Source organism: Apiospora marii, assembly GCF_038362585.1.
Source record: "Apiospora marii strain CBS 49790 chromosome Unknown utg000003l_segment0_segment0, whole genome shotgun sequence".
NCBI classification, from domain to species: domain Eukaryota; kingdom Fungi; phylum Ascomycota; class Sordariomycetes; order Amphisphaeriales; family Apiosporaceae; genus Apiospora; species Apiospora marii.
Window position 1 is genome coordinate 3,248,687 of NW_027117374.1, and position 25,484 is coordinate 3,274,170.

Genomic DNA, 25,484 nt, shown 5'->3' on the forward strand with positions numbered 1-25,484 from the left:
GATCATGATGATCATGGTGCCCGAGAAGATGCCGGCGCCGCCCAGGCCCGCGATGGCGCGCCCGACGATGAAGACGATGGAGGACGGGGCGGCGCCGCAGATGGCGGAGCCGACCTCGAAGATGAAGACGGAGATCAGAAATGTCCTACATGGGGGTTTCCAACGTCAGTAACAAATTCATGAAGCACCGGCGTTTATGTTTTCACGTACCACTTGATGTTATAAAACCGGTAGATGCGTCCGAAAATCAGCTGGGACGCCGCTGTGGTCAGCTGGTAGGCCGAGCCGTACCAGCCGATGTCGCCAATGCTCCGGAACTCATCGGTGATCTTGGGGATGGCCGTGCCGATGATGGTACGGTCCAGGGCCACCAAGAACATGGCCATGAAGATGGACAACATGATGGCCCAGAATTTAAATGTCTTGGGCTTGAAGTTGCGCTCCGCTTCGTCCTCGTCCATCCCCGGTGGTCCTCCTGGTGGGCCTGATGGCGGTTGCTTTGAAGGATCCTCCTGAGTCGATACTGCTGGTATTGCCGTCCCCTTTTCGACGTCGACTGTGTTATTGTTGTTGTTGTTGTTGTTTTTGCTATCATCGTGGCCGATCAATGTGCTGCTTCCCTTGGATGTGGCACGGTCATCATTCTGATGAGAGCGCCGTGGCGTGGGGGACGCCGCTCTGGCAACAGCTGATGCTCCTGCTGCTGCTGCTGTTGGGGGTGCCGCTTCATTGGGTTTCTCTCCCGAGATGGTGATGGGGTCAGTCTGACAGCTGCTTTCCCTCATCTTGCCGATATCCTGGAACGAAACAACACTGATGCGCCCAAACGCAAAGTCATCGTCACTTTTGCTCTTCCGCGGCGTTCGAGTGGCTGCCTCTGCTGTGTGAGAGCTGTTGGCGCTCTCGGGAACAGCATTGCTGGTGCTATCTCCGCTGCCAGGCTCAGAAGATGCAGCTGCGGCTGCGGCTGCGGCTGCCGACGTTGACTTGTCCGCCCCGTGGCTATCTGTGTTTCCATTTACTTCCGGGGCTTGGCCCGCTGGCGCTGAAGTGGCCTCGGCAGACTTTGGGCCCTCCATGGACGTCATACTCCAAATAACACTGACAGCAGCCGAAGGGTGTATCAGTATCAGAGAAGACGGGAACGAAGACAGGGAAAAAGTCTGCGATATATGGATAGCACGCTGGTCCCTTGCGATTGCAAACCGTGCGGCAAACCTAAGGGATTGGCAAGGGCAGCTCTGTCTCAAGGGAATGGCATGGATCTATTGAAAAGGATGACTGTCTATAGAATGAAGACAGGAACTATGAACATATAGCTCGGCCACATGAACAAAAAATAAATATGCAACCCGGACATGTCATGGCATATCCCCATCGCAGGCATACCATACATAGCCTATGACGGCTCCTTACCAACAGCAAACGATCCGACCCTGGGAAATAAGACGGCACATCGGTGCTCATGAACGCCGTTGTCTCTCCTAACAGACGGGCATACGAGCATGCTTTGCTTTTTGTTAGTGGCCTTGGGACGATACATACATAGTGAGCTGGATTGGCGAGAGAAAGCGAGAGCGTAAGCCACATGGGCGTTGGGGAGCGCATTATCGTTCCATCCGCAGGTGAGGTTGGGGAAGTTCCGCCAGTGTGAGAGCCGCTGCGGGTTGCAGGTCGTGCTTCTGTTTGGGTGCCTGCTGTGCTCCATGGCGGCTCTCAGTCTTAGACGGAACGATGTTGGGCAATTGGACCGGGCCAAGGAAGGGCGGATGGGCGGTCGTTAAAAGTAGGAAGTTAGTGCTGAGTGCCGAGTGCTGAGTGCGTGCAAGACGGTACGTACTGCGTACTTTGAGGCCGTTATCATGGCGAAATATGACACTATTCCCCTTCCAGCAAGCAGACGGAAATAGAAGGAATTTCGGGACCGAGGCGCCTGCTTTGGCATCCTTTTGCAGCATCCTTCGGTCGCGAACACGATCTTTCATGACCGACCACTCCCCCCTCCTCTTCTTGCATTCCCCTTCCCCTCTATTATCTAACACCCCCTGTCTTCTTGTGCTGCATATTACTTACTACGTCTACTTACACAAGTACCGACCTTATGCAGAGTGTAATTGGCCGGAGTGATCAATGAGAAAGAGTGATAGCTGGCATGGCTACTGCATGTATCAAGACGCCACTGGACACTAGGCCGTCCTTCCTATCTATCCATTACGAGTGCATGCTACCGTTGCTACTTCTGGCTACCTCCATACTGCATACCTGGGGGGCAGTTTGTGGTTTGGTTTGCCCACCATCACCTAGGTGTGCCACCCGAACAAGCCGATTGAGAGAGGCCTCTGTGTCGTCTCCTTCCTTGCTCAGACAAGTAAGGCGACACAGCAGGGGACGTGAAAGGACATGACATGTCGTCGCTCCGCAAATCTTACTCGCTTGCGCCCAGTGCCAATGCCAGTGCCAGTGCCATCTCTTAAAACCAAGCCTTGTTGAACGTCGCGTACATTCAGCGGGGGGCAGAAGGAAGGAGAAGAGAGTAAAAGAATCGCCTTTCTGGATATTTCCTTCAATTGAGGCCGCTCCCGAGGTGGGAAGCTAGTGAAATCTCCTTCCGCCTCTTTTTTTAACCCTCTAATGGTTCCCCTGCCTTGATTCGTTTTTTTGTTCGACCCATTTGAGCAAACAACTACATACACACGCTTGTTGCTTCTTTTGTTTTTTCCCCCCAGTCTACGTCCAGCCAATACGCGGGCTGGCGTCGCACTACCGGTCTTTTCGGTCCCGACCGCATTATCTTGCTGTTGGTTTGGCAGATTGCTGTGCCTCTGGGCGACACCAAAGCTCAAGGCACCCGGACCCATTGGCACGCACATCTAGGCAGGCACACATACCGGATCAGAGTGTCCCGCATTCTTGCGACCATCCGATACGGCTGACTTGACGGGGCACTTCATCCCTGGCGGCTCCTTCGGGACCGATCTCTTGCCCTAGGACCACCCATAGCCGCCCGCCAGCTAGCCATCATGTCAGACACTGCCGATTCAACATTAGGCGATGGCGACTCGTATAGGCAGACAACTCCAACGGGGTCTTCTGCCCTGCAGCAGTCCCAGCCAATCTCGGACACGACTGCTGCAATGAAGGTCACCCGGGGCCATTCCTGTATCCTGTGTCAGCAGCGAAAAGTCCGCTGCGACAAAAGCAAGCCATGTTCCAACTGCGTAAAGGCCGGCGTCGAGTGTCGGGTTGTCCCCCCGCAACCTCCGAGGCGCCGCAAGAAGAGGGTACCTGAGCGAGACCTGGTCGACCGCCTCAGGAAGTACGAGGCCATGCTCACCCAGCATGGTATCGAGTTCGAGGGCCTGGGCCCGGACGTCAAGATCTTGGACCCCGGCACCGTCCAAGAGGGGGACGAGCTTGACTCCGAGTTCATAAAAGTGAGAGAGTCGCCCGCGAGGTCGGACCCTGACTTGATCTCCTCGCCTGGCGAAACTCCTCACATACCAAGGTCAGCACACATCTTGGCAGTGCTTATTACTTGTATAGAAACCGGCTGCAGTGTACTGATATTGACTCTAGAACGTTCAAGTGGTTCCCCTTCCAAAAAGAGGTGTGTTTGTTTTTTGCCGCCGCCGTAAATATGTGCTTGGGAGTGTCCATGACCACATGATCTAATGCAAACCGTGATGGTAGTTTCGCGCCGTCGAAGAAGAATCAGAAGTTCACAGGGAGTCGTCCGACGACGACGATGTAGGCACCACCATCAACACGGCTTATGACAAGATGTTCGATAACGCAGACGGCTTTCCCTTCGTCGTGGGAGCTTCCTCCCGAAGCATCACGGACCAACACCCCTCTGCCATACACATCTTTCAGCTATGGCAGATATACCTCACCAATGTGTCCTCCCTGCTGAAGATGACCCATACCCCTACCTTGCAAGGCCGCATCATCGAGGCTAGCGCCAACCTGGGCAAGGCCTCCAAAAGTCTCGAGGCCCTAATGTTCGCAATCTACCTGATGGCGGTGACCTCTCTCCAGGACGATGAGGTATTAGAAATGTTCAACGAAGAGCGGGCCGTTCTCCTCAAGAAGTATTACATTGCATGTCAACAGGCCCTTCTCAACGCGAGTTTTATGCGAAACCCCGACTTGACAATATTGCAAGCCTACACGCTATATCTTGTAAGTACTGGCCGATTGCATATGACACTTTTAGTCTTTCCTCGGCCAACGATTCTAACCGAGCTCAGTTTGGGGTTCGACCGTTCATCGATCCACGGTCACTCTTCTGTCTGACTGGAATTGGCATCCGTCTAGCCTGGCGCATGGGACTTCACCGTGACGGGCAGCAGTTCAACCTCTCCCCTTTCGAAGTGGAAGAGAGAAGAAGGTTGTGGTGGACATTGGCAGGATTCGACAGGCGCATTGGGGAAATCACCGGCTCTACGCTCACAGCCATTTCCACTGGCGGTGACTGCAAACTGCCACTGAACATCAACGATGCCGACCTTCATCTCCATGCCAAGGATGCGCCAACGCCCCATACGGGCGCGACAGAGATGCTATTTTCCCTAACACGGCTTGAGTTTTCCAAAGCTCCAGGAACGGACAAAATGAAACCCGTCATCTCTGATCCGGCCCAGACAGTCGCCAATTTGGCCGACCATCGCCTATCAAGCTATCTGGAACGACTCTCGACACACTTGGAAGACACATATCTCAAGTACTGTGATCCCAAAGTGTCACTGCACTACTTCACGCTGATGATGACGCGGGTCAGCATGTGCAAACTCAAGGTCCTCGCAGGCTTCTTCAAAACGGCCATGCAAACTCCTGCCCCCTTGTCCCCCTTCGAGAGTGAAGAGCTCTTCCTTGAGGCCATCAAGTTGCTAGAGTACGACAGCACCATCCATGCCAACGACTCTCTCAGGGGCTACTTCTGGTTTTCGGCTCTACATTTCCCCTTTCCAGCATATATCTGCTTGGTCAAAGACCTGCGTACCCGGACCACTGGGGAGCTGTGCGAACGAGCATGGGCAGCCATCTTCGAAAACCACGAGCGCAGGCAGCTCCTCCGCCAGATGCGGAGCCCTATGCAACTGGCTTTCAGCCCCTTATTTGTCAAAGCTTGGGATGCTCGTGAGGCGGCCGAGTCGCAGCTGGGGAGGACACTTGCTCCTCCGCCTCTGATCACCGCCATGCGACAGATTGTAGCTCGCATGGGCTTCTCGGCAAAAGCAAGTCGCCGGAGCCCGCCGTCTCTCATCCAACACCGCCCTCCACTGCATCTCCGTCCGTGTCGAGCGCCTACTCGGTTCCACCAGCTTCGGCCTCGGCACCGCCAGCACCGGTGGCAACTCAACCACCACCACCGCCCATGTTCCCCAACGGCCCAGATCTGTGGTCCAATGTCCACGGTCCAAGCATGGGAGGGCGTGGGCACTACCCGCCCGAGTTTACCGAAGTCAATCTTGGTGGCGAGTTTGACTGGCAGGCGTTCCTGTCGCAGTTCAGCAACAGCTATATCCCACCTCAGGAGATGGCCATACCGGTTGCTCCGCCCGATCCCACCACCCAAGTCTATTGGCACTGAAGAGCAGAAAAGAACAGAAACAAAATAAAGACCGATAACTGACTGGCATCGATCAAACTTTGCGGTTTCTCCGCAAAGCTACTTAACGCCTCGTAGGGCTGTTCCTGGGCGACTAAAGTTTACTCTCTCAGTGGGCGTGCACTTCTTGTATAGCAAGATAGGAAGGGGGAAAAAAACTCGAATGCTTTTCTCCGTCATGGACAGAGAAGAAAAAGGATATAAGAGCCTTCCAATAGTCTGTGCATATGTTCAAGAATTATCATTACAGAACAACCCAGCAACCTCTATCCAGATCAACCAAACAACTTCCACACCGTCTGCCAACTTCGGTAGCCAGATCACGATTCAATAAATCCGCCGTCAAAATGCCTGCTGAGCTTCTCGCCGATATTCCTCCCGATTGGCCTCTTCCAAACCCCGTTCCGCACCTGGACACGAGCCTCGAAGATTCCGACCATTCGAATAACGAGATCGCCGCCACCCCCGGCGATCTGATTGACGAGAAAATGGGTCATACGCCTGCTCCCCTCCCGCATACCCCCTCCCAGGTTGCTGCTGTCAGGAGGGACAGCTGGGACGATGATTTCTTCAAACGCAGGCAGTTCGTAGACGGGTGGGACGTAGAAGCGATTGTCGCCATGCCTCACGTCCTCTACTATCCCGTTCGCTATGGTACCTTCATGTTCGATGACTCGGACATCGACACGCGCCGTCTAAAGAGCCGGTCGCGCCCGGTCCCGTCGCTGGAAGCTCACCTTAGGGCTTTCTTTGCCCTGGTCGTCTTGATTATCATTGCCATTCTCCTCTACTTCTTTTTGGGATGAGAGGCCAAAATAACAAGGGTTCGCTGTATATCCTGTCCTCCTTACCCTGTCGCCGCGGGGGAGAATTTCGATGTCACCATGATACCACGATATCTACGCCGGTCCCTCTTTGATACTTCTGTCGACAAACAGGGCTGTTGAGCACGCTTTGGGGGGATATATTTTCCATTTCTTTTCGATTGTATGCATAGTAGGGGAATTACCATATATTACGATATCTCTTGGATTTCCCAAAATGGGTATTTTGACACATGAACGAATGATGATGGGGTATTGGGGTGTTCGGTCGGGGTCTTATGGGATTTCTTTCAACCTCTGTTTGTGGTTGCGCCTCACCGTTGCAGCCGGCTGTGCTACGGTTTCTGGGAATTGGTTTCGTACAGTTGCACATTACATGATACCATATTCAGTATAGCCACCTGAAATTCCTACTCTTTCATTAAAAAGCAAACATTCCAAGAGCGTGTTACGATGATTGCCATGTGTACGCTGGATGTATGTATTCTGTGTTTGTATTGTCGTGGCTCATTGGACCGGACGGATCTATCATAGACTACAGCGGTATAACGATGTTAATTGCCTCCTTTTGTGAGAATATCACATTGTATGTTTCACGATATTCTCATATATTACTACTGTATAGGGAGTGACGCAGTTCAGCACGCCTAGCCTGTATCTGCCTTCAATGATTCCATAGGCTCTCCCTCCCTCTGGTCTATATGAACAAAAGCCGGCAATGGGAATCCCGCCTATCAGTCAGGCGGAAATCAGATTCATGGCATTCATCATTAAGATGATTCAGGTATTGCCCAAATCGCACACCCACAGCACTTACATCGGTATACCATGGTAATGCGTGCATAATTGCATCGGGACCGAAAGTCGCAATGATAGTCTGTCTACCGATAGACCGCAGTAGATCAGGATGAAACTATGTAATAACGATTCGAGACTCGCGTACCTTATTTTGAGCTTGCTACAGTAGACCAGGCGTTATCTTGGATGAGAAAAGGAGACCTGCGGCTCGGCTCACCGTCCTGAGTTCAGGCTGTTTCAGCTCTGCCAAAGAACCCTGTACGGCCATGCTGTGTAGTTATACCTACGGCTCTTGCTAATAGTGGCTCTCCAGGGGCGTCGTACGCAGTATGCCCACATGAATCACGAAGCCCGGGTTACCCCGCAAGGCGTCGGATAGATGGGACTCGGGCATCCTCCAGGTACGGAAGTGCCTGTGGAACTCCTTGATCCAGCCCTCGAAGATCTCGGGGTCCCGGAGCTGCTGCGCGACGATGCAGAGCGCGGGCTCCTGGGGTTGCTGGGGTCCCTCCCCGGCGTCGGCCCGCCGCAGCTTACACACGTCCACGCATGTCTGGACCAGGGGCCGGATCAGCGCGTCGTTGTAGATGCAATCGCAGGCCACGACGGCGTCGAAGCTCTTGAGCGCGTCCGACCCCGTCAGGCGCGCCGTCACCTCGTCGAGTTCCCAGTCCAGCGGCGCGAAGGCCACGTTGCCTACCGATGGCGGGGTCGCGGCCGCCGCCTTGCCTCGGCGCCGCGTGGTGGCGGTCCCCGCGGCGGACAGGTTGGCCGCGTTCTCAGCGAGGTTGGCGTCGATCCACTTGGAGACGTAGGGCTGGTCGGTCAGGACGTAGCGCGCGACCGACTGGGCCAGGACCATGCCCGTGAGACCCGAGATGCCGCAGCCCAGCTCTATCACCGCCGAGGTGGGCGCGAGGACGCCCGTCTTCCACAGGGGGTTTCCGGGGGAGGCTATCCAGTCGGCGAACATGGGGGTGACTTTCCAGAGAACTTCACACAAGGATTTCAGCATACGCATTCAGACCCCCGGGAAGACTTTTCCTCCTCAGAAAGAACGGGAGAAGGCTCCCCGGCAAGATCGCGCAAAAGAAAACTGACCGGCGCCTGTTGTCCCACCGGCACGGTTGGAGGAAAGAACGGCGGGAGATTGATGGATGACATAGTCCTTGCCGGCCACAGTAAGGTCCAAAGAGGATGCGCGTGCATCGACGAAGCCTAGGTTCTGAGATGGTATCTCCTGGCTGAAAAGGAGAAAGGTTTCTAGGGGTGGCCGTCAGCAGGGGCGAATTTGGGGTAATAGGATGGGACTTGGTTCACACCTTCGTCTGCATCCTCGACTTCAGGGCCAAGAAGGTCGAGCAAGGACTGGACGGCCATGATTTCAGCTGGTCGCTTGGCAGGGCTGGGGTTATGGGATGACGAGATTAACAAAATGTTCAAGTGCCGTCTAGTTTGGTGTTTAACCTAGGCAAAGCCAGGCTTATCCATCTCCCATCCGATTGATTGAATGGCTCGTCTAAAATGCAATATCTAAGTAGGTTTGCCGCCGGGGATCTGCCTAGCCAGTCCCGAGAGGTTTGCCAGGCAATCGGCAAAGCAAGCCAGGCCAAGGCGCTGTCCATAATCTACAAAAGCATCCCTCAGATGAATATATATATATATATATTGATTGATTAAATATCGGCTCACTATTGAAATGGCCTCCCTCAAGAAATATTGCTGCTGGAGTCACTTGGCGACATTGAGATGCGGAAAGACAATGTGGAGCTATGGGCGGAATACCGAAAAGAGCTCAACCGTTTTTGTCCTCTGGTTTAATTCAATTGCTTCTGCCGGTGGAGATGATACTGTTGCTGAACTGGTAGCTCGGGGGCTCCAGGCAGTCTCAGGCCTATGCTTCCACAGCTTGAGCGGGGCCTCATCACTCAAAATCATTCGCACATCGCCAGTTTTGGGTGCAGTTTGCTGCAGAATGGGAGGTACCCGGGTGGGCTTTTCGTGATTGCAGATTGACAATGCAACAGATCCCCATCCCCTTGCTGCCGATATGCCTCGGTCTCCGAGGACTTCCTTCACGTGTGCATACGTATGATGTCCATCTGTTTTAGATCGAAGAAAAAGGGGACCGACCACGCGGGAGACGTACGAGGAGAGATAACCACTCTGCGCAATGTCTCGCGGTGGTCTCTCCTGGAAATAGGAACACATATCAAGAAGCTGGGCCCAATACTAGCCTGGATCCTTGTGGTAGTCGGTTCTGGGCTCGCTGGGCAGGCCTGGCTAACTGGACGAGGCTTAGTTTCATGCTCAAAGCATCTCTGGGCATCGCGCTTCGCCATCTGAGGCGCAAGTTATGGAGATGACGGCATGCACGTAGGTACACGCCAATTGGAGGCGGCGGTGGTGTCGATGGATGCCAATGTGGTCATCAAAAAATGTCTCTTGTCCGAACGAATTAGCGTATGGGGTGCCCCTCTTTTTGGCCGCTCCCTGTCGTCACTCTCTCGGCTTGTTCTGCTTATCTGCCATGCTTGCTGTTCACGTCGTCAAGCTGCAGCTACAGGCTACAGCTACCTAGCCAAAAAAGATGTACCAGCCAAGAAACGCTCGAGCCAAGGCATCATCATGTCTCCCCGACCACCTAGGCTCCAGGAAGACCACCAAGTCAAAAGTCAAGGGGAATGCCTGAGGATGAAGTCGAGTAATGGGTGGTTGAGGTCTCGTGGCAGATTCCTACCTGCATTACGCAGACGTTCCATCACTGCCCGAATGAATGATTGCCTGCTTCACATACATTGGAAGTATTTATCGCCTCCCGTGCTGGCCGATAAGTCCACGTAGACTCCATCTCAATACTTCGTGCCGCGTGCTCCATTCCATGTTGCTGTACCTTGGTGGTGCTACCTGGTCTAACCAGACCTGCCTACAGAACCTAGACACTACTACGCACTGCTGCAGACACCTTTGATTGATCTGTTCCCGCTTTCTGCATTGACGGCCTCAATCCATAAGTAGCCATCATCCCTGGCCTAATACCAAAACCGGGCCGACCTTGGCATACATACACATACAGCATACATATCTTGCGACTCGCAACATACATATCTCAATACTTTTTTTTTCTAAGGACTTCGTTTTACATTGTCTTTCTGAAGCAACCGATCACGAGTCATTTCTCCTTCGCCAGTCCAGTCCAGCACTAGTTAGCCATCCGCAACCATGGGCGATTGGCAAGATTCAAAGTACCGGACGATGCCTCTGCATCCTCGGTTGTCCGCCAAGGCTCCCTACTCTATCGAGACCCCCGAATGCGAACCGGTCGAAGGCGAGACCATCCCCCGCCGACACCCCTTGACCGCCGACGGCCTGATCTCGCAACCCGCCGACAACATATCCACCATCTACGAGCTCGTACGCGTGAGCGCCGAGAAGTACGGCAATGCCAAGTGCATGGGCTCGCGGCGACTGGTCCGCACCCATCAGGAGACCAAGAAGGTCAAGAAGATGGTCGACGGTGCCGAGCAGGAGGTGGACAAGAACTGGACCTTCTTCGAGCTTAGCAGTTACGAGTACTTGAGCTACAATGACTACGAGAAGCTGGTTCTGAACGTCGGCTCTGGCCTGCGCAAGCTGGGCATGACTAAGGAGGACCGCGTCCACATCTTTGCCGCCACCAGCGCACACTGGCTCGCCATGTCACACGGTGCCGCTTCCCAGTCGATGCCCATTGTGACTGCCTACGATACCCTCGGCCAAGAGGGTCTGCGTCACTCCATGGTGGCCACCGGCGCCAAGGCCATCTTCCTCGACCCTCACCTGCTGCCCACCCTCGGCAACGTTCTCAAGGACGCCACCGATGTGCGTTACGTCATTTGGAACAGCCAGAACCAGGTCAAGCAAGAACACATCAACAACCTGAAGAGCTCCTTCCCCAACGTCACCGTGCTAAGCTTCAAGGAGCTCGAGAAGATGGGCAAGGAGAACCCCTACGACCCCGTTCCCCCGCACCCCAATGACCTCTGCTGCATCATGTACACCTCGGGCTCCACGGGCACGCCCAAGGGTGTGCCTCTGAAGCACAGCAACGTCGTTGCCGCCGTGGCTGGTGTGAGTGTTGTGGTACAACCCTTCATTGGGCCTGGCGACGGCCTGTTGACTTACTTGCCTCTTGCCCATATTCTCGAGTTCGTTTTCGAAAACGCCGCCATCTTCTGGGGCACGACCATGGGCTACGGTAACCCTAAGACGCTGTCCGATACCTCGGTTCGAAACTGCGCTGGCGATATCCGGGAGTTCAAGCCCTCCGTGCTCGTTGGTGTGCCGGCCGTCTGGGAGTCGGTGAAGAAGGGTATCACCGCAAAGGTCTCTGCCAGCGGCGGAATTGCGCAAAACCTCTTCTGGGCTGCCATGTGGGCTAAGAGCCACCTGATGGCCGCAGGCCTGCCTGGTTCGGGCCTGCTGGATGCCATTGTGTTCAAGAAGATCAAGGAGGCCACCGGTGGAAAGCTCAAGCTCTGCTTGAACGGCGGCGGTCCCGTCTCTCGTGACACGCAGCACTTTATCTCCATGGCCATCGCCCCCATGATTATCGGCTACGGTCTTACTGAGACAAACGCCATGGGTACCATCATGAACCCTCAAGAGTGGTCTGCCGACTCCCACGGTGCTATGCCGGCGTGTATCGAAGTCAAGCTGGTCGACTTCCCCGATGCTGGCTATTTCGCGACGAACAAGCCCAACGCGCAGGGTGAGGTCTGGATCCGTGGGCCCTCTGTCATGCAGGGCTACTACAAGAATGACAAGGAGACGGCCGAGGCCATGGCAACTGGAGGCTGGTTCAAGACTGGCGATATCGGCGAGTGGGACCAAAACGGCCACCTGAAGCTGATTGACCGCAAGAAGAACCTTGTCAAGACGCTTAATGGCGAGTACATTGCTCTGGAGAAGCTCGAGTCTATCTACCGGTCAGCTTCCTTTGTCGGTAACATCTGCGTCTACGCCGATCAACAAAAGGCCAAGCCCATCGCCATCATCGTTCCCATGGAGCCGGCCCTGAAGAAGCTTGCGCAATCGCTCGACGTCCAGGGAGACAGCCTCGAGGAGCTGGTTCACAACAAGAAGTTGCGGAACGCAGTGCTCAAGGAGCTCCAGAATGCTGGCCGCCAGGGAGGTCTGTCCGGCATCGAGATTATTGACGGTGTTGTCATGTCGGACGAGGAATGGACTCCTCAAAACGTAAGTTGATCCCCAAATTTCGACGGTGATCCATCGTGTGACCCATACTAACACGTCTATAGGGCCTGGTTACTGCTGCGCAAAAGCTGAACCGCAAGGGAATCTTGGAGAAGTACAAGAAGGAGGTTGATGAGGCATACGGCTCCTCTTAAGTCCTTCTTCGGCTGACTGATATCCTTAACAACACTGCTTCTGTGCAACGTTCCGAATACCCGTGTTTGTTTTTATGTATGTAATTTTGAGGGAGCGGGACAACGAGGTAAAAGGGACGTCTCTGGTCGGTCTTGGGGAGAACGAAAACTTTGTAACAATAAGCAAGCCTGATGTGAGCGACACGAGGTAGCAAAACAGAAAAAACAAGAGATGATTACTGCTGCCTACTTACTTGGTCTTCCTGCATCTAATACTGAGGATTGCGGCACGTGTTATTGTACTGCCATGCTGCTACGAGTCAGCCGGCATATGCGCGGAGGATAGAGCGGCCTCGAGATGATAGCTTGAGCTCTGGCCGAAGCTTTTTTGTCTGCTCCCGATTGGTGTGTTTCAATGTTTGCATCCCCTGCTGCTCCTCGATCCTCCAAATAACACACGCATGTGAGAAAAGAAGAATTGGAAGGATGGCAGGATGGGAAAAAAGAGAAATGGAAAAGAATAGGAGCTGAATGGGTATTGTTGTTAAACCTTTGGTAGTATCATTCTCTAATAAATACAGGCATGCCTATTAATCATGTTGTTTGCTTGAAGCACCAACACATGTCCCCTTACATAAACTATGTCTCCTTGCCAAGTGGTGGTTGGTACTTCAAGTGTTAGAAGGTGGAACATAATGCTCGATCTTTGCCGAATGTTGTCGGTTGGATGCAACCTAATAATTACTATGTGATATACTTCGTAAACCATCGCACTCTACGGTTACCTTGATCGTGGTAGAGTAAAAACGTTGGTCAGCTCTCTCGATACAAGCCGCAAGTCGATCCAATAATCGATTGCATGCAAGTCCTCTAGATTGCGTGCCTACGCTTGCCGCGGGTAGGTAGCTAGCTTATTGTTTGTCCCCTTGTCCGATCGTCTCCTGCCATCATCATCAGCTTGCCTTCTGACTTGCATTAACTTATTGAGTTTAAAACTTGGGGGGAATAAACGAGCCTTGCTGCTGATTTGCATAGACCGTGCCGATCTTAGATACTGTATACGGCACTTGTTCCTGCAGGACTCGTGTAAGCCGGAGAATGCCCAGACAGGGCAATTGGATCGAAGCTGTATGAGGTGAGATTGGGTGAAGATTAATCTAGAGTGCCGCGCCTCACTCTCTGCAGAATCACCTGTAAGGCTGTAAAGAAAAGCAAACATGGAAGCAAGAGACCACTGAAATATGCTGTTATCGACTAGTGGGTTATACCAAGTTGATTACGCAGAGGCCGTGGGAGGTTCAAACACCAGGAAGGGGTCACATAATGGTTGGACCGATCAGCGACCACTATTTACACGTTTTATATGCCTTTGTTATTTATCGTTCCTCTAACTTAGATGTGCTGTGGCAGCTTGGCGAAGAATGGTAATGACAAGAGCATAAAGAACGCAGGCTTGGGGGATTAGGGGGGCTTTCTAAGTGTGGAGAAGATACGATCAATCAAAAGTAGCAATCGCCGCCGTTTCCTTCGCTTGTTCGTCGTCGTCGTCCGTGGTGTCTTCGAAAAGCATTTCCAACCTGTATTTGCCTGCTTGGCCGAGATCTTCCGCAACCAAGGGGCACATGACCCTTCCTCGGTTTGTTCCGTCGATCTGTATCCTTCTCGACTCCCCGTCGCAAATCCTTGAGCTATGCCGTGCTTCGCTTCTTCTGTCTTGTCATTCAATCGTACCATCTTCTCGCTTCTGACATGCGCCTAAAACCGCTCATACCAAGCCATCGTAAAGTGATAGCGCGGATACAATCGTTTCGTCACGTTTGCTACCCTCCTTAAACTCCTCCATGTCTAAGCTGCCGTTCTCGTCCTTGTCCATCATGCGGAAGATCTTCCTGACGCGCTTCTCCGGGGTGTCCTCGTCTTCGGGCAGCTTGACCATAGAGCCGACCTTGAGAACTCGATGTTAGCATTGTTCACAGTAAAACGGAATCGAAATATGTTTGTCCCATACCATTTTGTAAATAGCCTCGACAATCTTCAGCATCTCGTCGTAGCTAATTTTGCCGTCTCCGTCGATATCGTACAGCTGGAACGCCCAGTCGAGCTTGTCTTCCATCTTCCCGCGACTAGTAACGCTCAGGGCGCAAATGAATTCTTTGAAGTCGATCGATCCAGACTTGTCGCTATCGAATACATTGAAGACATAGTCGGCGAATGATGAGGGGTCGCCAAAGGGGAAAAATTGCCGATATATCTTCTGGAATTCCTCCTTTGTCAGCATCCCCGAGGGGCAATCCTTGAGGAAACCTGATAGTCGCCAGCGTTAGTGTGCAGTCAGAAACGGGATCGGAAGGTGTCGAGATCCCAACTAACCCTTGTACCACTGTTGCAGCTCCTTCTTGTCGAAGTGCGTCGACTTCTGAAGCTCGGCGAGTTGCTCTTGCGAGAGCTTGGACTGTCTGGGAGGCGCACTTCGTTAGCCAGGTTGGCAGACCAGGTTGGGCATTTCGTATATTCTAATCCGGCTGGGCTCCGCGACTGTCTGGGGCAAGCTGGCAGAGAGTGCGCATCACTCGTTATCGCGAGTGAAGCCTGGTTTGCGGTGAGATCCGTCCCAGTACCCATGTGCGCTCAGTCCGCCAATGCGGGTGCCCCGGATAGCCTGCAAATGGCATCGAATTTGAGAATAGGGGCACACTCACGATTTACCCATGGCGGCTTAGTGTGCTGCAGCCGAAATTGTCTTGTCGTTGAGAACGCGTAAGAGTTGCAGGCAAGAAACTGCGACAGGCGCGGAGGTGGGGTTGAGGACACTGATCTAGCAGGAGTCGCAAAGTCTAGGTAGACCTCATAAGTCGTGAAGGTGTGGGACAAAAACTGTGGGTGTTGCAGAAAATGCGGGTTTCTGGGATAACGTCGCTCGGCAGACGAGTTTGCAAGATCAAGTCGTCTCGACTGCAAAGCAGCAGAAGAGATTCGAGGGCGGGCGCAAACGTATGATGTAGGTGTTTTCTATGCTGCAACGGGGCTGGAGGCTGGCTGCGAAGCGGTAGAATAGGTAGCTGGACACGAGTGCTAATAATAAGAAGCCCACAGAACACTGACAGCGAACCGGACGGGCGGTTGGCCTGGTTTGCTAGACCGAGTAGTAGGGTGTTTTTGGAATGCCGTTGTTGGACAGTTGTTGGGCGCTTATAAGCCGGCGACTCGCAAGCGACTGGACTGCTGTTGACTTATTGGATCCGGGAGAGGCGATAACAAACACGAGAGGGAAATCGAGAGCTCTGGTAAATAAATGCAGGTTGTCGTGCCGATCACTCCATTCAAGGGCTGTCCCAGGCGTTTATAATGCTCGCTCTCTTTCTCTCTAATTGATGATGGGCCCCAGATGATGGAGGGGCTACTTTCAGTCAGCGGGGGGGAGTGCGGGCTTTGCTAAAGGTCCGTCCTTGTTGTTTAAGGTGGGCGATGATGTATTTTGTTTTCTTTTTTCCTTTGCACGTGTGCAATCTTGCTGTCCAAGCTTCCAATCTCCGTCGAAGGCTAATAAATCAGAAGGACAAAACAATCTTGATGCTCTCTCGATCAATGGAAGTTCATAGGTATGTAGGCGATACGAAGAGGCCAAAAGAGAGCATATGCGCGTATGTGATGTAGGATGTACAGGATTGTAGGTGCGGGCAGGTGGATGGTAGAGCGGGAGAGGCCCTGGACGGGGGTCAGGACTTGAGGGGGCCGCCTGGAGTAGGCGAAGTGCGACTACCAGGTATTGCAACATGAACATGAACCAACAAAAGCGTCATCAGTTCATACTACCTGGGATCAGTCATATGGTTGCAACCAAACATAGGACGACAGCCGCCTACAGCTAAGGTTTAGGTATACTTAGTACGCAACTGTCGATTGAAACGGTTTCCAATGCCCCCTCAAGCCTTGCTGACCCTCCCACCTGCCCTTTTTGCAGGAGGAATCTACGCATGGCAAGTACAATGAAACAAAGGTTGGATCCATCATCGCAAGTGCTGGCATGGGGGCCTGGAGTGCAAAGTGGTGGTTCATTCATCAAAACTGCCAAGTACATGCACTGTTCGTACCTGTGCCATCCTCTCGGGCAACCACAGACCCTTGTCCCCTGTGCAAAGAGGTGACACAAGAACTGCCATTTCTACCAATCACTGCCCCTACAAAAGGGGGGGCTGCTGACATAATGGGGGCAGTGCAAGATGCCGCTAATCTCGATATGATCTTAGCGCCAATGCCACCCTGGCGATGGTTTGCAGTTGCCAATCGGGTACATTTCTCAACCGGCTGCTAACTGCCTATTCGGTACTTTTCTGCTTCCCATCAAATGTGTGCTATCACCCAGAGTGACGTGGTGTGCACAATAGCAGGTAACCAAGCAAGTGCAACATATCCTTGAACTATCTATTGGATGTTATCTGTACTGGCCCGGCTATTACCAGAGAATCAAGAAGCTGGTAACTAGTAAGTTGGCAGCATGGGAAACCAGCCGCTGCGTAACAGAAACTCCAAGCTCGACGTATCTCACCTGATCGACACACACTTGACATGGGCTCGGGACAATTTCCAAGTCATTTATATGGGGAGAGACCCCTGATCCCGCCGATCAATCTATCCGGCTTTCGCGAAGGGTAGTTCTCGGGGTTGGCCCGCCGAGTCGACCGGCCCAAACCGCCACCAATTCCCGTGCTGCGGGAAGTAGTAGTATCGGGTGATCATCTTGGCAATCCACGGGAAGTTGGGCGGCCACTGATAGACGCCATCCTCGAACGTCGCATCCGTACAAGTCAAGACAAAGGGCAACATAATGACCTTCCCAAGTCTTGTCAGCTTTTGTTTTGCTCATTCCGTTCCTCCTGTCACCCGCAGCGGAAAACAACGGACGTACGTACCTTGGTGGCTGGATCGGCCGATTTCTTGTCAAAGATCTCCGCCGCCTTCTTTTTCCAGTACTCTCCCCAGTTGACTTTGTCCGAGTACTTGTCCAGAGCCAGCAGTGTCGGGATCTCGTTGACCATGTGCTCGTGCATCGTCGGCGCAAACGATTCGATGACAGTCTTGAGCTTCTGGCCACTGTACTTATTCTCGCCTGCTTCTACCTTCCAGATATAAGTCATAAACTCGACCAGTCCCGCGTCGAAAGCCCGGTGTTCCTCGAAGCTGCTCTTCATCAGCCCCGGCACACCGGCACCCTGTTCCAGGAATGGGAAGACGTCTATTTCTTCCGTCTCGTGATGGTCTTGCAACAGCTCGCCCCAGACTTTGCAGAAAGCCACGAAATCGGGGATGTCCCCTGGGGATGTTTCGACATGGACGCATTGCAGGTATATGGACGTAAGCCCTCGGATGAAGGCATTGTGCATTATGATCATGTCTCTCACCACTTTGGAAACAGCCATCGTCAGTTGGATGAGTACTCCGGATTCGTCGGGGGAAATTGATTGCGGGAGGCCACGCGATCTAAGCATATAACAACCTCACGTACTGGGCTGCAATCCTTCGTTTGGTTCCTGGACAGTTTGTATAAGTTCATGCATCTGTAGCCAGTCGCAGGGGACAATCGGATTCACTTACCTCGCCGCCATGTTCAACGAAGCTAATCAATGGCCATGGACTATTCTGCCATGATAAACTCTGCGACATTATGCGTGAAGTTGAATGCCGAGAAGAAAAGGGGATATAAAGAAGTTACAGGATAAGCGTATCAAAACTTAGAACCAATTACAGTTGCTCTAACAAGTCTTTATATAGGTAGAAACGAAACACTTGTATTGCTAATAAGACACTTTCACGTCCACGCAGTCATGTCCTGTGGATTACTCGTTTAAGCCTCCTGGCTGCAATGATCTGGCAACCACCAAAGAACGGTGCCAGCCACCACCATATTAGTCATCTCTGTTCCCATCTATACGCAGGTCGTATAGCCATTGGCTTTTGTGTGGCTCAGCCGGACATATTGGCCTGGACGACGGTGTGTTTCCGAATGATACAAGTAGGCGTACCGGCTCTCAATACTAGATGGAACTAAGATGAGTGCCGCAACCAACACGGTGCAATGGCTGGTTTAAGGGGTATTGCCAGGTTACTTACACCAGCACGAGCCTTGGAGTAGTTTTGATGGTGCATGTGAACCAGCGAGTTCCATCGTCGGATTACATGTGAATCAAGAGTCTACTTAGACCGATCTAAAGGATGGCAATCGCTATTGTCAAAGTTGCGCCGGACAGAACGGGCATTAGTGGGGACTAGCCAAGTCCAGTGAATGGATCTCCCCCATTACTCACTCACTTGCTTAGCCGAAGCTGGGGAATGTTGGGGAAAGTCTCCGACATCGTTGGTCGATGATGACAGTCCTTACTGCCGAAAATACACGTTAAATCCCCGGGCTGATTATTCAGGCCTTGGTATCACTAGAATTGCACCTTCTTACTAGATAGAAAACCTCTTTACGAGAAACGACAGTTTCTTTAGTGTCTTTTGTAAGTTGAGACGGTTCTTGCGTATACCCCGTACAAATCCACCACCATGGCAACCCCAGCAGAACATCCGCAACCAAAACCGGCCGCCGAGGACGAGGAAAGCCGCAAGCTCTCCGTCACGGCGGCCGACGCCCAGTCCTTCGCCGAAGGCGTCCTGCGCGGCAACGGCGCGCCGCCGGAGCACGCCCGCACCGTGGCCGAGTGCCTGGTGGCGGCGGACCTGCGGGGCGTGGACACGCACGGCGTGAACCGGCTGCCGTCGTACATGGCGCGGGTGCGGGCGGGCGTGCTGGACCCCGCGGCCAGCCCGACGCTGACGCAGGTGACGCCCGCGGCGGCGCAGGTGGACGGCCGCAACACGTTCGGGGCCGTGGCGGGGGCGGCGGCGGTACGGGCCGCCGTCGACATGGCCCAAGTGTACGGGATCGGCATGGTGTCGGTGAAGCACTCGAACCACTTCGGCATGAGCGCGTGGCTCGTGCAGAAGGCCCTCGACGAGGGCATGATGAGCCTCGTCTTCACCAACTCGAGTCCCGCGCTGCCCGCGTGGGGGGCCCGCACCAAGCTGCTGGGGGTCTCGCCGATTGCGTGCGGGGCCCCTGGCGCCGACGACGAGTCGCCGTTCATCCTGGACATGGCGCCCTCGATCGCGGCCCGTGGTAAGGTCTACAAGGCCAAGCGGCGTGGGGAGAAGATCCCGATGGATTGGGCTCTGGATGCCGAGGGTCGGCCGACGGATGATCCCGCTGCGTAAGTGGTCCCTGACTGTTGGGGGCTAGAGCGGTCGGCCAGCCAAGCTCGCCTACCCTTCTTATTCCGTGGACTACAAAAAGGGGGTATTTTACATTGACTACATCGTGCTAATCCGTCCGTCGCACCAAAGGGCGCTCGAAGGCGTAATGCTGCCCATGGGCGGCCCCAAGGGCTCGGCCCTGTCCATCATGATGGACGTCTTCTCAGGCGTCTTCTCCGGGTCGGCCTTCGCAGGCCACGTGGCGAACCCGTACGACCCGTCGCGCCCGGCCGACGCGGGCCACTTCATCGTGGCCATCAAGCCCGACCTGTTCCTGCCGCTCGCCGACTTCCGCGAGCGCATGCGGTACCTGTACGACCGCGTCGTCCACGAGTCCGAGCCCGCCGCCGGCGTCGACCGCGTCTACTTCCCCGGCGAGATCGAGCAGCGGACGGAGCGCGCGCGGCGCCGCGAGGGTATCCCCTACGTTGCGGCCGAGGTGGCGGCGCTGAATGAGGAGGCGCGCAGGGTCGGGACCGAGGAGGTCAGGGTGATGCCAGCCAAGGGGAGTGGCCAAGAGGCAGCGGCGGCCCAATAGCGGAGGATAAGATACGATGTGCATTAATTACGCTGCGGTGAAAACTCCATACCTACTACCAATATTTCCCACGCAGCCCACATGCAACCCATATCACATGTCGGGCTCTGAAGATACGGCTGGAAGGAACTCGAGTAAATGGTTTACATTCAAGTCAGTCAATATTGATTCTGCAAGATTTCGGTTTACAAGCCCACGGATGATCCAGCAGGATGGTTGGTGGGACGGACGTGGCGGCTGTAGATTGTGGCGGCAGCCAAGCGACCTAATAAATGGCCGGGGCCCGGACTGTTGTGCCAATGAAGCCCTGTTGCAAGATTCCGGGCTGCAAGTTACCAACTCGGTGGCGTCCAGAGCCCAGGCCCAGGCCTTCTTCTAACTGGTCCCTGAAAAGCATCTCGTGTTGCCATGCATATTTAGGGTTGGAGCGGCGGCATCGTGGTTACTAACACGCGGATCTGCGGCGTCGCTAATGATAGCTCGTCCCCTGACTAACATCCTAGGGCTCGCGTGGTGCCTCTGTGCAAAGCCTTCGGGTCAGTTAGAACCGCCTACCCGTGGAAAATATTCAGATTGGGAATCGTGGAACCAAATATTGTTGTTGCTTTGGGATCTAGAGAAGGAACGCACGGCGCCGGCAGTGTCCCGGATTGTCGCAACAAGGCCGGTAGCGGGGCTAGCATGTTGGAGCTACCCTACGGACCGTCCCCGGAAGCAAAGCCGCAGCGGCTTCTGTTATGCATATGACCCGCAAGCCATACCAACTCTACGATCGTACCCAGTTTCGTAGATGTGCCGAAGACCGAGCTTCTCCAGGTGAACAGAGACGTGATAGCATCACTTATTATAGGGCAGCCAGCCGCGATCCACGCCAAACGAGACAGTGTTGTGGAGGGGATCCGCAAGTGTGCTCGGGACCGACTGAGTAACGCCCCTCGGACTGTGTAAATAAGCAACGGGAAGATTGTGCACCGTCTCAAACTCAGGCGCACTGGCCGGAGTCAGACCCCAGGGGGGCGGGAAGCCTGGGGGATTGACAACCAAGAGGTAGGCAGGTACACGGTGTGCCGGACGTTCAGCTTGGATCCAAGGCTCCCAAGAAATGAGACGTCCGGACAACCACTTGAGACCGGACCAAAGAGAGGGTGCGGTCCTCTGGCCAACTAGACGAATGAACCTTTGCACTGTATCGATCCAGCAACTCAAAATGCCATATGGTGGGGTTTGCTTGGCTGACATAACCCCGAACTAGCAGTGGTTGTTTGGCGTGCTCGGCCCCTGCCTTGTGCTGAGAGCTGTGGGTGCCCCGTCAGTACGGCTTCTCCAATCTTGTCCGCCGGCCGCCCAGATGAACCGGAAGCGAGGGGAGAAAAACAACTTCTCACAGACCCCCCAAACCAGGCGTGGCGGCGGAGTTGGGACGAAATGGGTTTCTTCAAGGCGTGGGCGTGTTCGGATCCCGCACTCGGTCGTGGAGTCTGATATATATAAGTGAACACAACATCGGCTCTCTCTCTCTCTTGCTTCCAGTTGCACCATCTCATTCAGACCATTTCCAAGCATCTACATTCTAAAGACTTCACTATACTCCTCTTTACTCATCACCCTTCTTTCAATCTCTACCCTTCAAAATGCCTGGAACTACTACCGTCTCTGCCCCCCGCGGCACCAGCAAGTACGATGAGATCCCCGGTCCCCTAGGTCTCGCCTCTGCTTCGCTGGAGGGCAAGGTCGCCCTCGTTACTGGTGCCGGTAAGTTCTGAACAGATTCCCAGCCCTATGGCTTACTCCATTCCTCACCATTCCTCTATCTCTGCCCAAAATCTGTTGGTTGCGGCTGTCTGCTGCTATCCGGGGCTAAGAGGGGCCACCCCCACCGGACATCCGGTGCTCACATCCTAGTCTCCCCGACAGGGGTCGACTTGCCCCATTTGGCAAGAGCAATATGTCTCAACTGCGGAACACGCTGCACGACATTGCATAGCCTTGCACCGCATTCCACGTTTCACCTCCAGATTGACAGGCACAGCCGGCTAACCATACTATGCGCTTACAGGTCGCGGTATCGGCCGCGAGATGGCCATGGAGCTCGGCCGCCGCGGCGCCAAGGTGATTGTCAACTACGCCAACAGCCAGGAGTCGGCCGAGGAGGTGTGCGCGGCCATCAAGAAGTCAGGCTCGGACGCCCGGTCGATCAAGGCCAACGTGTCGGACGTCGACCAGATCGTCAAGATGTTCGCCGAGGCCGTCAGCTTCTGGGGCAAGCTCGACATCGTCTGCTCCAACAGCGGCGTCGTCTCCTTCGGCCACGTCAAGGACGTCACCCCCGAGGAGTTCGACCGCGTCTTCCACGTCAACACCCGCGGCCAGTTCTTCGTCGCCCGCGAGGCCTACAAGCACCTCGAGGTCGGCGGCCGCGTCATCCTCATGGGCTCCATCACCGGCCAGGCCAAGGGCGTCCCCAAGCACGCCGTCTACTCGGGCAGCAAGGGCACCATCGAGACCTTTGTGCGCTGCATGGCTGTTGGTACGTACCATCCTTCTTACAGCACTTCGATAACGGTATCAATGCTAATCACAAAAACAGACTTCGGCGACAAGAAGATCACCGTCAACTGCATCGCCCCCGGTGGCATCAAGACCGACATGTACCACGCCGTCTGCCGCGAGTACATCCCCGGCGGCAGCGACCTCGACAACGAGGGCGTTGACGAGTACGCCGCCACCTGGTCTCCCCTCCACCGTGTCGGTCTCCCCATCGACATTGCCCGTGTCGTCTGCTTCCTGGCCTCCAACGACGGTGGCTGGGTCAACGGCAAGGTCATCGGCATTGACGGCCACGCCATGATGTAAATAGCCTCGCGTCGTCGTGTTGTTGTCGATTGTCGTCTCGGAAAGTTACCGTGGTTAGGGGGGCTATGAGTTTCGTCCGCGGTCTGGGCCCCTGTATATTATATCCTGTTTTTACAACTCATACAGCGCCTTCACTAGGTAGAGAGCATCTCATAGTAGTAGTATAAAAATTGATAGACATCATTTGCATTCTCGTCTTGAAATAGTCAAGTATGTCGCGGCTCTACTCATATCCAGTTCTCGCCGGTTTGTATGTGAATTTCTAATCTATTTGCGAGATGATATACCTGCAGAGTCAATAGTATTTCAGGTCTGAAGAAGAACCCAGTCTTTTTACCCTTCATTCGACAGTATTCGTGTTGGGGGCTTGCTCTGCACCATCTGGTTTCTGGGCGTAGATGACGGTGAAGGGAATAGCTAGGCGCAAACTGGCGTCATTGATCATCTCGAGGGCCTCTTGGACGGCGTCGTTGATCTCGCTCGGGGAGAGACCGAGGTTCTGCAGGGGCTTGAGGCTGACGGGGTCCGCCAACGCGAGGAGGTCCTCGTGCTTCATGAGGCCGAGGTACTTCCGGCGCGGGTCGTCGGGCCACGGGCCCATGGGGATGTCGAAGTGTTCCTCGCGCACGTTGACGACGCCGGCCGCCTCCAAGGCCCGCCGCTGGTGCACCGGCTCGACCTCCTCGCGGGTCCACGCCCCTTTGACCGCCCGGTGGCAGAGGTCGGTGATCCGTCCGAGGCCCGTCTTGGGGCAGATCGGTCGGCGCGCCTCGGCCGGCACGACGTAGTTTGACGTGTCATATGGTGGCGAAGGCGTCTTCAGCGGTGCCATGGTGATAAGCGTACATCTTTCATCGTGCGTTTCGAACCAGCTGCGCGCGGGGTGAATGGTCAGTGGATCTGGCTGGCTGGCGATGATCTGTGTGCATCATCTGTGTGTCTACATATATATGAAAACTGCTTACCCGCCTGGACGCAGATTTCTATTTGCTACTGATCAGCTCATTCGTTCCGCCGATAGGTGCTCAGCCCGAACTCACCTGAAAACCCTGGCAAGCAGACTATCGAAATCGCCGCGTAGATGTAATAACGTGTGCCTCATGTAGACCAGATCGAAATCACTGCCGTACGTCCATTCATGGTCCTCGATGTCGTCCACCATGAAAGACAGATTCGGGGGAACCCAGAGCGGTTGAATGGGCGATAGATCGACCCCAAGTACTTGGGCCTCGGGGAACCTATCAGCAACTAGGGTGAAGTTAGCATCGCTCTGTGAACCTATGGGTTGCCAACGGCACCATTACCTTCTACAGCCCAGCTACAGTACCAAAAAACGTGTTAGTTGTATATCATCGATTGCGAGGCTGACCATGCTAAACTCACAACCCAGGGCCTCATCCCAGATCGATAATTTTCTGGGGCCCATTCGCCACGGGGGCCAGAAAGCTTCGGTGGTCGAGGATTTCGCTGTAAAGAACGTGAGCCGCCTCTTCGCGGCTCTGCTCTTTGTCGTCATTTGGATAGAGATACCGCCCCGATCGAAAGTGGTGATAGCGCCTTGATATTCATTTTTCCTTTGTTTAGCATTGCGTGAACGGAAGGTTGGGAAGCAATGCCGCCGGAAACCTACCTTCCACTCTCGTAGTCGTGATTCCAGACACTCGAGGTAATGGAACGCCAATCAGTGGCTGGTTCGCCCATCTCGCTGGCCGAGGTAGATGCACGCGAGGAGAGACTGTGCCCGGCGGATATACTTTCCGAGTCCGAGCTGTCATCATGCTCCTGCAGATTGCTGGGACCGGTATCTCCAGCGATGGGAATACTCGAATTAGCCATTGCCCTGATAGCCAGCCGGATATCACAATTCGTGGGGACTAAGGGGAGAGGAGTAATGGCGACAAGGCAGTAAAAGGCTATTAGGGAGTATGTCGAAGAAGACGCCTCTTGAAGAATCACTCGCGCGTACTGAGTACTGAATATATGATATTCACAGAAGAAGTCAGTTGGTAGTGTCAGCTCAGTTGCAGGGGCTGCCGACGGGCTGATAAACTAGCCGATGCAGCATCTTCAGCTGGGCGCGGCCAATCATAGCATCTGTCACTGTACCTTAACCCTCATATCGATACCTACCTACTCATACCTGACGATGAGATGGCTTGGCCAAGATGGAACTAAACGTCACTACTAGTTTGCGTGCGAAG

General features: G+C 54.2%; 9 protein-coding genes across 9 annotated transcripts; 5 read left to right on the forward strand and 4 right to left on the reverse strand.

The window, feature by feature from the left end:
* Positions 1 to 3,020: 3,020 nt before the first annotated feature.
* Positions 3,021 to 5,593, forward strand: PG985_004562 (Aurofusarin cluster transcription factor aurR2; the record flags this gene model as incomplete). The annotated part of the gene is made up of 5 exons (XM_066824331.1): positions 3,021 to 3,505; positions 3,577 to 3,607; positions 3,691 to 4,182; positions 4,251 to 5,139; positions 5,208 to 5,593. 5 exons carry the CDS (start codon positions 3,021 to 3,023, stop codon positions 5,591 to 5,593), a joined length of 2,283 nt encoding a protein of 760 aa, XP_066687491.1.
* Positions 5,594 to 5,958: 365 nt separating this feature from the next.
* Positions 5,959 to 6,417, forward strand: PG985_004563 (uncharacterized protein; the record flags this gene model as incomplete). Its single annotated transcript, XM_066824332.1, has 1 exon — positions 5,959 to 6,417. The coding sequence occupies one exon, from the start codon at positions 5,959 to 5,961 to the stop codon at positions 6,415 to 6,417; it is 459 nt and encodes a 152-aa protein (XP_066687492.1).
* Positions 6,418 to 7,528: 1,111 nt separating this feature from the next.
* Positions 7,529 to 8,613, reverse strand: PG985_004564 (S-adenosylmethionine-dependent methyltransferase; the record flags this gene model as incomplete). The annotated part of the gene is made up of 3 exons (XM_066824333.1): positions 7,529 to 8,226; positions 8,335 to 8,496; positions 8,556 to 8,613. The coding sequence occupies 3 exons, from the start codon at positions 8,611 to 8,613 to the stop codon at positions 7,529 to 7,531; spliced, it is 918 nt and encodes a 305-aa protein (XP_066687493.1).
* A 1,842-nt stretch (positions 8,614 to 10,455) lies between these two features.
* On the forward strand, positions 10,456 to 12,623 carry PG985_004565 (fatty acid activator; the record flags this gene model as incomplete). The annotated part of the gene is made up of 2 exons (XM_066824334.1): positions 10,456 to 12,471; positions 12,534 to 12,623. The coding sequence occupies 2 exons, from the start codon at positions 10,456 to 10,458 to the stop codon at positions 12,621 to 12,623; spliced, it is 2,106 nt and encodes a 701-aa protein (XP_066687494.1).
* A 1,744-nt stretch (positions 12,624 to 14,367) lies between these two features.
* On the reverse strand, positions 14,368 to 15,312 carry PG985_004566 (calcium-binding protein NCS-1; the record flags this gene model as incomplete). Its single annotated transcript, XM_066824335.1, has 4 exons — positions 14,368 to 14,547; positions 14,611 to 14,906; positions 14,973 to 15,058; positions 15,302 to 15,312. The coding sequence occupies 4 exons, from the start codon at positions 15,310 to 15,312 to the stop codon at positions 14,368 to 14,370; spliced, it is 573 nt and encodes a 190-aa protein (XP_066687495.1).
* Positions 15,313 to 17,231: 1,919 nt separating this feature from the next.
* On the reverse strand, positions 17,232 to 17,983 carry PG985_004567 (uncharacterized protein; the record flags this gene model as incomplete). The annotated part of the gene is made up of 2 exons (XM_066824336.1): positions 17,232 to 17,432; positions 17,513 to 17,983. 2 exons carry the CDS (start codon positions 17,981 to 17,983, stop codon positions 17,232 to 17,234), a joined length of 672 nt encoding a protein of 223 aa, XP_066687496.1.
* Positions 17,984 to 19,145: 1,162 nt separating this feature from the next.
* Positions 19,146 to 20,430, forward strand: PG985_004568 (Malate l-lactate protein; the record flags this gene model as incomplete). The annotated part of the gene is made up of 2 exons (XM_066824337.1): positions 19,146 to 19,849; positions 19,983 to 20,430. 2 exons carry the CDS (start codon positions 19,146 to 19,148, stop codon positions 20,428 to 20,430), a joined length of 1,152 nt encoding a protein of 383 aa, XP_066687497.1.
* Positions 20,431 to 22,061: 1,631 nt separating this feature from the next.
* PG985_004569 (uncharacterized protein) lies at positions 22,062 to 23,283 on the forward strand (the record flags this gene model as incomplete). Its single annotated transcript, XM_066824338.1, has 3 exons — positions 22,062 to 22,182; positions 22,487 to 22,957; positions 23,018 to 23,283. 3 exons carry the CDS (start codon positions 22,062 to 22,064, stop codon positions 23,281 to 23,283), a joined length of 858 nt encoding a protein of 285 aa, XP_066687498.1.
* Positions 23,284 to 23,623: 340 nt separating this feature from the next.
* PG985_004570 (uncharacterized protein) lies at positions 23,624 to 24,799 on the reverse strand (the record flags this gene model as incomplete). The annotated part of the gene is made up of 3 exons (XM_066824339.1): positions 23,624 to 24,155; positions 24,324 to 24,561; positions 24,667 to 24,799. 3 exons carry the CDS (start codon positions 24,797 to 24,799, stop codon positions 23,624 to 23,626), a joined length of 903 nt encoding a protein of 300 aa, XP_066687499.1.
* Positions 24,800 to 25,484: the final 685 nt, after the last annotated feature.